Genomic DNA, 10,276 nt, shown 5'->3' on the forward strand with positions numbered 1-10,276 from the left:
CTTTAAGTGGACAGCCACATTTCATAAAAACTGCTTATCTTTCTGCCTCTCTCCTTCTAAACTGAGTTCCTAAGGATAGGACCCTGTCTGTCTTGTTCATCATTATATATCCAGACAAAAAAAAAAAAAAAAAAAAAAAAGAAAAGAAAAGAAATAAATGAAAGAGACTCTCATTTGTCTCATGAATGAGGTTTGGGATTCTCCGCTCCCCAATATAGCCATTTTACAGCTAAATGGCTGTAAATTTTACAGCTAATAGCAGTAGTATAGTTTTATTTGTGTCTGGATATATAATGATGAACAAGACAGACAGGGTCCTATCCTTAGGAACTCAGTTTAGAAGGAGAGAGGCAGAAAGATAAGCAGTTTTTATGAAATGTGGCTGTCCACTTAAAGCAAGTACACATTTTTTTTAAAGCCCTTTATTAACTGAAAAAGCTGTCAAAGTTTTTCTTGATCTTAGAACATTTGAAGTTTAGATTAGTACTAGAATTAATCTTTACCTCATGTCTGTTATTGATTTTTTTTTTTTTTAATGTATTTTCTTTCTTTTTTTTGGTAGCTGGCCAATAAGGGGATCCAAACCCTTGACCTTAGTGTTCTGTTGTTGACTGTTGATGTTATAAAATTAGGAGTTCTAATTTGTCTCCTGTTTTTTGTCTAGAAAGAATGTCTTCTCATTTTAGTATTAGGAGATATTAATTTTGTATCATTATAAAAAGCTTTTATGAAATGCCTAATCCTATCACAGTTCTGATTATATTTTGGTAAAATTTCATTTTTGTCTTGATGTTTTCCCTCTAGGCTGAGAATCTATTGTTAGATGCCGATATGAACATTAAAATAGCAGACTTCGGTTTTAGCAATGAATTTACTGTTGGCAGTAAATTGGATACATTTTGTGGGAGTCCTCCATATGCAGCCCCAGAGCTCTTCCAGGGCAAGAAATACGATGGACCAGAAGTGGACGTGTGGAGCCTCGGCGTCATTCTGTACACGCTAGTCAGTGGCTCACTTCCCTTTGATGGGCAAAATCTGAAGGTACAAGAAGCAGTTGCATCCATGTTCTTCACAAAACTAAAAAGATTTTTATAAAATTATGTGTGTTCGGGCCGGCCCAGTGGCGCACTGGATAAGTGCGCCACTTGGGAAGTGCGGCGGCGCTCCCGCCCGAGGGTTCGGATCCCACGTACAGACCGGTTCCCGCTCACTGGCTGAGCGAGGCGCAGGAGCAGCGCCGAGGGTTGCAATCCCGTTGCCGGTCCCCAGTCCGGTACGGGGGCGACACTGAGGGTTGCGATCTGTTGCCGGACACGGAAAAAGACAAAAGACAAAAAAAAAAAAAAAAAATTATGTGTGTTCATATTTTTAATGTTATATCAGTATGGGGGTTTCACTGGGTTTTTTATTGGTTTTTTTTTAACCTACAAGTTGACTCACTAGTTTTCTTTCCTCTCTACCTCCCCAAAGGAACTGAGAGAGAGAGTATTAAGAGGGAAATACAGAATCCCTTTCTACATGTCCACAGACTGTGAAAACCTTCTCAAACGTTTCCTGGTGCTAAATCCAATTAAACGAGGCACTCTAGAGGTAATCACATAAGTGGAAATAAGTACCAAATTTGAAGAGTCTTTAAAATATTTTTAGAACTTTGCTTGGCTTATGCAACATACTAAATACTTTCCTGGGACTTTTTAAGCAGGAATTGAGACATTAAAAAAAAATTTTTTTAATTATCCTTTGAGCTACAATCAGTGAAATGTTGAAAGTAAATTTTCCTAAATATTGTGATTATCGGAATATTTTATTTTACACTGCTAATGAACAGTTCACCTTTTTAGCAAATCATGAAGGACAGGTGGATCAATGCAGGGCATGAGGAAGATGAACTTAAACCATTCGTTGAACCAGAACTAGACATCTCAGACCAGAAAAGAATAGGTAATTACTCTATAATTAGTCTGTAATGCTTGGGGAGATCGGGGGAACGGTGTTTGTACAAGTAACATATTTCTGTTTTGACTCATATGTCTGTGCCTAAAATGTGAATAATGGAAAGTTAGCTAAGCACAAGTTATATGAATCAGCTTATCTGTTTTGTCATATTTAGGGACTTATTACCTGTAGTTCTCTATAATAGCACCCAGTAAGTCAGAAACAAATCAATGGCTAATTATATTAGAAAATGTGTAATCTTTTAGATCAAATAAAATCATTTTACCCTGTAACAGAATGATTTCTTCAACAAAAAACATAAAATGTAATATACCCTTCTTCTAGATATTATGGTGGGAATGGGATATTCACAAGAAGAAATTCAAGAATCTCTTAGTAAAATGAAATATGATGAAATCACAGCTACATATTTGTTGTTGGGGAGAAAATCTTCAGAGGTAAGAATAATTAGAGGAAGAGCTGAAATACCCTTTGTGTAAATTATCAATTTATATAAATTATTTTCTTAGTTTTTTTTAGTTATGTATAACATATTTGATATATCATTTTTTGACTTCACCTGCAAATAACAAATCTAACTCCTGTGACCACTGCGAGCTACTATTTTAACTTCAAGATAATAATCCTTAATGGTGGATATTGTCACAAACTTGGGCTTTCATAAATTAACCTACAATCATTAATAGTTTAGAAATGATGTAAAGTATCAGACGAATTAAATACAGCATTTTAATTTGAAAAAGCCCAGAAAGAAGATCATAATAAATTTACCTTTTGTGAGTTTTTCCAGCAGTCAGAAAAATACTTTCATCTGAGTCTTGGGTTGTCATTTTTGTACATTGTGATTCTTCCTCTCTCTAAATGAACTGTTTATGTGTTATGAGGAGTTTTAGTTTGCTAATAAACCATTTGGGTTCGTGTTGTGGTTTGCTCTGTTTTTCTCATTTTCTCTTAGCTGGATGCTAGTGATTCCAGTTCTAGCAGCAATCTTTCACTTGCTAAGGTTAGGCCGAGCAGTGATCTCAACAACAGTACCGGCCAGTCTCCTCACCACAAAGTGCAGAGAAGTGTTTCTTCAAGCCAGAAGCAGAGACGGTACAGTGACCATGGTAAGTTTGAGACTATTCCAGTGTGTTGTCTTGGAGTCTCCCCTTACACAAGAGGCCTTCTAGCATTGGGACACATTCTCTTGCTTAGGAACTGCAGGGTTGGAGATTGGCTTGGTGTCCCGTTGTGGCGTTTCTTTTTTAGCATTCCTACAGGTGCTGGCATGATTACCTCAAGGCTCTGATCTCCTTGGAACATTCAGGGGCTTTTGCTGGGTAAGGCTTAGCTAGATGGAAACCTTACGATTCACCCTTCTCGTACCCCTGCTTTAGTCTGTAGTTCTGTTCACTCTCTTCTCCACTTCTGCATCAGACTTATTTGCTAGAGCAGCACTGTCTAGCAGAACTTTCTATGATGATGAAAATGTTCTATATCTGTGCTGTCCAGTCAAGTATGTGGCCATTGAGCACTTAAACTAGGAAAAGACTCAATTTTTTTTTATTTTAATGAAATTACATATATAGCCACATGTGGCCAGTGGCTACTGTATTGGATAGGGCAGCCCTGGAAAATATGTAGTACCCCAATTTTGCCTCCATTAATTTAGACATTTTCTGTGTCATCCTCATCTGCACTCTTGCTGTTGACATGGTTAAGCCACTCTCACACATAAATCTCCCACAGAAGCAAGTTGTTTATGAGGCTTAAGACCTTTCTAGGTATGCTTACCAAACTATAGTTACTCTCTGCCTTCGAGGCAGCCCACATGTTGGAGTCCTGAGACTCTAGCATGTGTGCCCATAACTGTAAATGTTATTGTTGCACCTATTTCCTTTAATTCCAGTATTCTAGGGTTCAGGAACCAAATCTGTGTGAGTCTGGCCCTAACTTTTAAAAGCACATCCTCATGTGGAACCCCCATTCATCCCTCGTGTACGTATTTCCCTTTTCTGGGCATTTCTGTCTCTACTCTTTCACCTTGAAATTTCACATTTAGAACTGCACAAGAATATTCCGGTATGGACAGCTTTGGTTTTGTACTAAAAATGACCACACTTTGCTTGGTTTCCATTTATTCTCATGCTAATGCCTGCCTCTCTGCGTGGTTTAGACTGAAGCAGCACAAAGTGTCCTTATGTCATCAGTAAACTGTCTACAGCATCTGCATTCTAGGGTATGACTGAGAGCCCAGAACCCATTCTGATGCCAGGATTTGTGCTCATAGATTTGTAAATGAAGGGTTGATATTGGTCTCTGTCTCTTCTTTTATGTTCGTGTTAGTTGCTAACAAGGAGGGGTTTTCAGTTCCTATGGACTGAAGGGCAATTAGCAAATGCCTATATATTGCCCTAAAACCATCCACTTTAAAGGGAATTGTTCCTAAGTCCTGGAAGAAACCTGGTAATGGAATTTTCTCACTTCTCTAGGGAATATCTTAAGTTAGTTCTTCCTGAAGCACATAGAACCCGTCTTTTATTAATGCCTTTGTTCCCCAGTTCATAAAATTTTAGAGATTAAAAACAGCTTTAAACATGATGTCATATACTCACCAAACCCCCATTTTCTTAATAAGGAAATGGGCCAAGAGAGATCACCAAGTCTCCTGCAGTTACATAGCAAGTGAGGAACACCTGGGACAGAACCCAGGACTCCTGGTCCCATGTCTTTGTCCACTGAACCACCTCAGAGTGGTCTTTTTATAATAATCATCCTTCTTTCTAATATTCAAAGGAGATTCATAACTACTTATAGAGAAAATCACTAACTGACCCAGTCCCCAGCTATTTTGTATTCTTCATGGGGATGAAGGTAGTGGTTAGCACAAGGAAGATTTGATTATGCTTCTGACACTGTTCTTTTAAGTGCTAAAAACAGGATACGTTCCAAATGCAATGCCTGATAAAGTACGTCCACTGGAGAGCAGGCGAAGGCAGGCAAGCCTTTAGCCAGGCCAGCTTTTAACCTGTCCTCCTGCCTCCACTCCTCATTACCCTCTCTCTGCTCCCCACCTCTGGATGTATGCCTGCTTCTCTAAAACCACACTGTAGTTTGCAGCAGTGCTTCTTTTTTTTTTTTTTTTTTTTTTTCCTTTTTGTCTTTTTTCATGACCGGTAACTGGATCACAACCCGCGGTGTCACGCCCACACCGCGCTCAACCAGTGAGCGGACCGGTCTCTATATGGGATCCGAACCCTCGGCAGGAGCGCCGCCGCACTCTACTGAGTGCGCCACCAGGCCGGCCCGCAGCCAACCAGTGAGCGGACCGGTCTCTATATGGGATCCAAACCCTCGGCAGGAGCGCCGCCGCACTCTACTGAGTGCGCCACAGGCCGGCCCGCAGCCGTGCTTCTTAATTTGGGACCCACGTGTGTGAACACCTGTATGTGTATACACATTTTTCTGGCAAGGGTAATCTTCATCAGATTTTCAAGGGGTTCTTTGTCTTGTTTAAAAAAAAAAAAAGTTGGGAGGGGTAGGGAATCAAACAATGAATGGTATTTGGACAATTTGGTAGTGATCAGAAAAAAATTAATTTGAATTTATTTCTCACATCTTATACAAGGATGAATTCCAATTGGAGTAAAGATATAAATATAAAAATAAAACCCCAGAAATATTAAAAGAAAACATGAGATAATTTGCTTTATAACTTAGACTAGTGAGTGTCTTTCTAAATATGACCCCAAACTAAACCCATGAAAGAAAAGACTTACATATTTGACTACATAAAAATCGAATTTCTATGTAATACATTATATCATGGACTCACAACAAAAGGACCAAACTATGGTACATACAAAAACTTAGATGGATCTTAAGGAAATTAAGCTGAGTGAAAAAAAAGATCCCAAAAGAGTTATGTACTGTTGATTCCATTTGTGTAACATTCTTGAAATGACTGAATTATAGAGAAGGAGAACAGGTTAGTGGTTGCCAGGGTTGAGGGAAAGGAGGTCGGGGTGGAAGTGAGGTGGCGGTGGCCATGAAAGGGTAGCCCACAAGGTCCTTGAGGTGGAAATGTTCTGCATCTTGTCTGGTGGTGGTCACACACATCCACACTTGTGATGAAAAGGTATAAAACTAAATACACCAGACACAAAGGAGTGCAAGTAAAACTGGAGAAATCTGAATGTCAGTGGATTGGATCAATGTCTATTTCTATTCAGGATCTCAAGCCTTAAAATATTTTGTATTTTCTAAATACAAATAATAAAAGTTTCAAAGTAAATCAGTAGTACCCTGAAAGTTCACAATGTCATTATAGATCTCATGATATTGGGAAGAAAGATAATCGTTAAGAGTAATATCACCCTATGCTTAGTTCTTTGTTTTATATGTTAAAATTGCAAAACTGAAATCTTGTTCTTCTCCCATAAATAAGATTAAGCCCTTGTTTTTTTTAAATTCTGTTCCAAGTAGATTTACCATTTAGATTTTTGTCCAAGTAGTAGTTCCTCCGTACCCTCCCCCTTTTTAATAGAACCTGAAATATAGTTTCCTCTACCTTAGAATAAATGAGCATTTGGTGTTTTTTAAGATTGCCACTGGACATCATATCTGATGAGTATACCAGTTATCATGTTCATTTCTAAAATTCTTTGAGGGCCAGCCTTTGGATCACTTGGAAGAGTGTGGTGCTGATAACACCAAGGCCATGCATTCAGATCCCTGTATAGGGATGGTAGGTTAGCTCACTTGGGAGAGCGTGTTGCTGATGACACCAAGTCAAGGGTTAAGACCCCCTTACCAGTCATCTTTTAAATAAACAAACAAACAAATAAATAAATAAATAAAATTCTTTGAACTCCAGTCTCCTATGCTCCTGTTGGAGTCTGCAGATGGTTTATTGCAGGATATCAGTTAATCTTCCATCTAGGATGTCCCTAGGCACACTCCTCCTGGCATGGGGGATATGACCAGGAACTTCTGCCCACTTCCTCCCTATTGCTTGCGTAGGAACATGCTTTCCTCAGCTTCTGCCACCTTCCTCTGTCTACTCAAACTCCTATTTTTCTAGAAGACTATGAGTGCTTTTAAAAAGATCCAAGATAAAACTTCAAAAGAAATGGCCTATAAAATCTGTACTGTTCTGTTCCAAAAGGTGGAGGCATCTTTTATACAAAAAAGGATGTAATTCACTCACATGTACAAGGTGAACCAGTTTCTTCTGCGTGATGTGTGTGCATTTAGTTAGTTTGATTAGTTATCTATATAGTAACACCCACTTAAGATGTTTCCAAAGGACAGCTCTAGACATGTAATAATTTAAAAAATAATAATAGTAATAATCTTTAGGAAAAGTAGAAAGTTAGGGACTAAGTGAAATTTCAAAATTGAATTCATTGCATAGGGTAAACATGATATCTTAGTGGGAAAGTGGGAAACATCTTATAGGATTTTACTGTTTTATGTTTTTTTTAGATGAATAGCAGTCTTAGGTCATTTTACAAAATGTTTATTTTCACAGAATAAAATGTTAAACTATATTGTCTTTTAAAAAGTGAACTCTTTTCTTTTAGCTGGACCAGCTATTCCTTCAGTTGTGGCATATCCGAAAAGGAGTCAGACCAGCACCGCAGATAGTGACCTCAAAGAAGATGGAATTCACTCTCGGAAATCAAGTGGCAGTGCTCTTGGAGGAAAGGGAATTGCTCCAGCCAGTCCCATGCTTGGGAATGCGAGTAATCCCAATAAAGCAGATATCCCTGAACGCAAGAAAAGCTCTGCTGTCCCTAGTGTAAGTGTGGTTGAACTGCACAGTGGTCCCAGGATTGCAGGGTTGGAACCAGCTAGACACTCCATTTCACTTCCGTGTTCTCCTCTGCCTGGAATGCCCTCCCCAATAGGCCACCATATTCAGTCTCAACCTATAGAAATCCTACATGTGGTATTATAGGTTATTTCTTGTTTACACCCCCTATCTTAGTACATTTCTGCTGCTATAAGAAAATACGTGAGACTGGGTAATTCATTAAGAACAGAAATTTATTTCTTGCACTCTGGAGGCTGGGAAATCCAAGATTGTGGCGCCAGCAGGTTCAGTGTCTGGGTAGGGCTGCTCTTTGCTTCCATCATGGCACCTTGTTGCTGCATCTTTCAGAGAAGAACACTATGTCCTCACATGGAGGAAGGAATGGAAGGGGCGGATTCGCCCTGTCAAGCTTGATGAGGCCCTTCTGTAAGGCACTAATCTGTGCATGAAGGTGGAGCCCTCATGGCCTGATCACCTCCTAAAAGCCTGCCTCTTAATACTGTTATATTAGAGATTAAGTTTCAACATGAATTTTGGAGGGAACACAAATATTCAAACCATAGCACGCCCCCCACACACTATGTGAGTGAATCAGGTCCTTTATGTTAAAGGCTGTTTCCAGTTATTCCCCAGACATCTGGTGAGCTTTGGATTGTGTCAGGTGCTGAGAACTGGAAAGACCTCAGAGTCTTAACAGAGGAAGTAAATAAAAACAGTGACAATGTAGACAAATGACAGCAGACAGAAGCCTAATGTATATGGCACTGAGAGGTTTGACTGCCTGTGCACCAGGGCTGTGATGTTGCACGGGGTCTTCAAAGGGCTATTATGATAAAGAATATTGACTGAGTTCTTACTATGGGCTAGGGATTACCATGCTAAGTGCTTTTCCATAGATTAGCTAAATTTCAAGGTGAAGAAAAGTTAGGCAATTGCCTAAAATTATACTGCTGACCTGAATGCAGCTCTTTTTAATTATTTATTTAATTTTTTTGGTGGCTAGCTAGTACAGGGATCTGAACCCTTGACCCTGGTGTTATAACACCACTTTGTAACCAACTGAGCTAACCAGCCAGCCCAAATCCAGCTCTTAATCCCCACCCTTAACAAAATCTCCTCAGTAAGTAGAGAGATATGGTATATGTTAAATTTAATCCATTTGGCTTCAGAAACTTTTCCCATGGATAAAGAGTGTTCCACCTGACCTAACACACTAAGTATTATTAGCACTACTAGAAGTAATTTTAGAAAGAAGTTGGAAAGAAATGAACAATCTTTAAAGTTTTTCTCTAAATATGTTTTTCCCTACAAAATTGGCAATGACACAGCCCTCCCTGTATTCCCAGAGAAGCTCATGGGGAAGTCTTTTGGAGTCTTTCACTGTGCCATTCTGGGGCACATGAAGGAGCCTAAGAGGTTTTCTCTGTTCTATCCTCTGACCTAGTGCTTAGAGTAAATAAACCCTGTGTAAAGTGTTTTATTTTGGCTTTTGAATGCCCTAATGTAGGATTGTCATTCCGTAGCCCTGCAGTTCAAATTTTGTCTCCAACTTCTATTGACAAGTTACCAGAGAAGATAAGGACCTCTTTCTCTACCTTCATGACTTTTCATCCCCATCACTCTTACTTATCTCATACTGCCCTTTTGAGAGTATATTCTGCGTATTATCAGTCACCCATGTTTGACTATTTATAAAGGTAAAAAGTAGTTAGCAATATTATCGTCGTTTTCTCTCAGTTTTTGGAGTTTCTCTGAATATGGTCTACTCATGCTGTATTAAAGGTGACTGCTTTATCTTTGCTTATAAATTATATGATAAAATTCCTTAGTCATGACTTTTCTTCCTTGACTTTAGTCCTTTATTTTAAAAGTTAAATTGACGTGAAAACTACATAACATGTAATTAACCATTTTAAAATGTGCAATTTAGTGGCATTTAGTACATTATGCCATTATGTTTTGCAGCCACCACCTCCCTCTAGTTTCAGAACTTTTTCAACACTGCAAAGAATACTCTGTATCCATTACACACTCATTACCACCCTCCTCCACCCCACTCCCCCATGCCCTGGCAGTCTCTAGTCTGCCTTCTATCTCTACGTATTTGCCTGTTATGACTGTTTCGTATAAATAGGGTCATACAATGGTGCATCCTTTTGTTTCTGGATTAGCTCAACATGATGTTTTCAAGGTACATTCAAGTTGTAGCATATGTTAGTACTTCATTCTTTTTAGGGCTGAATAATCCATTGTGTGTACATACCACATTTTGTTTATCCATCTGTCGATGAACATTTAGGTTATTTGTACCTCTTGGTTATTATGAACAATGCTACAGTAAACATTTATGTACAGGGCCGGCCCGGTGGCGCACTGCTACAGTGTGCCACTTGGGAGCGCGGCGGCGCTCCCGCCGAGGGTTCAGATCCCACATACAGACCGGTTCCCGCTCACTGGCTGAGCGAGGTGCGGGCACGGCACCGAGGGTTGCGATCCCGTTGCCGGTCCCGGTCCGGTACG

At 39.4% G+C, this 10,276-nt stretch overlaps 1 protein-coding gene across 12 annotated transcripts in view; it reads left to right on the top strand.

Annotated features, from left to right (window-relative positions):
• The window catches only part of MARK3 (MAP/microtubule affinity-regulating kinase 3), a 112,571-nt gene that overhangs the window by 77,453 nt on the left and 24,842 nt on the right, over positions 1 to 10,276 (top strand). For 9 of the 12 annotated variants that reach the window (XM_008576399.1, XM_008576337.1, XM_008576348.1 and 6 more), the window contains 6 exons: positions 805 to 1,041; positions 1,471 to 1,590; positions 1,842 to 1,941; positions 2,281 to 2,393; positions 2,912 to 3,065; positions 7,524 to 7,741. In XM_008576399.1, coding sequence (XP_008574621.1) covers positions 805 to 1,041; positions 1,471 to 1,590; positions 1,842 to 1,941; positions 2,281 to 2,393; positions 2,912 to 3,065; positions 7,524 to 7,741 — 942 coding nt within the window. The remainder of the gene's footprint in view (positions 1 to 804; positions 1,042 to 1,470; positions 1,591 to 1,841; positions 1,942 to 2,280; positions 2,394 to 2,911; positions 3,066 to 7,523; positions 7,742 to 10,276) is intronic. The other 3 variants (XM_008576411.1, XM_008576356.1, XM_008576391.1) reach the window with 1 other exon arrangement.

The sequence above is a fragment of the Galeopterus variegatus genome, unplaced genomic scaffold (assembly GCF_000696425.1).
Source record: "Galeopterus variegatus unplaced genomic scaffold, G_variegatus-3.0.2 Scaffold62, whole genome shotgun sequence".
Classification (NCBI taxonomy): Eukaryota; Metazoa; Chordata; class Mammalia; order Dermoptera; family Cynocephalidae; genus Galeopterus; species Galeopterus variegatus.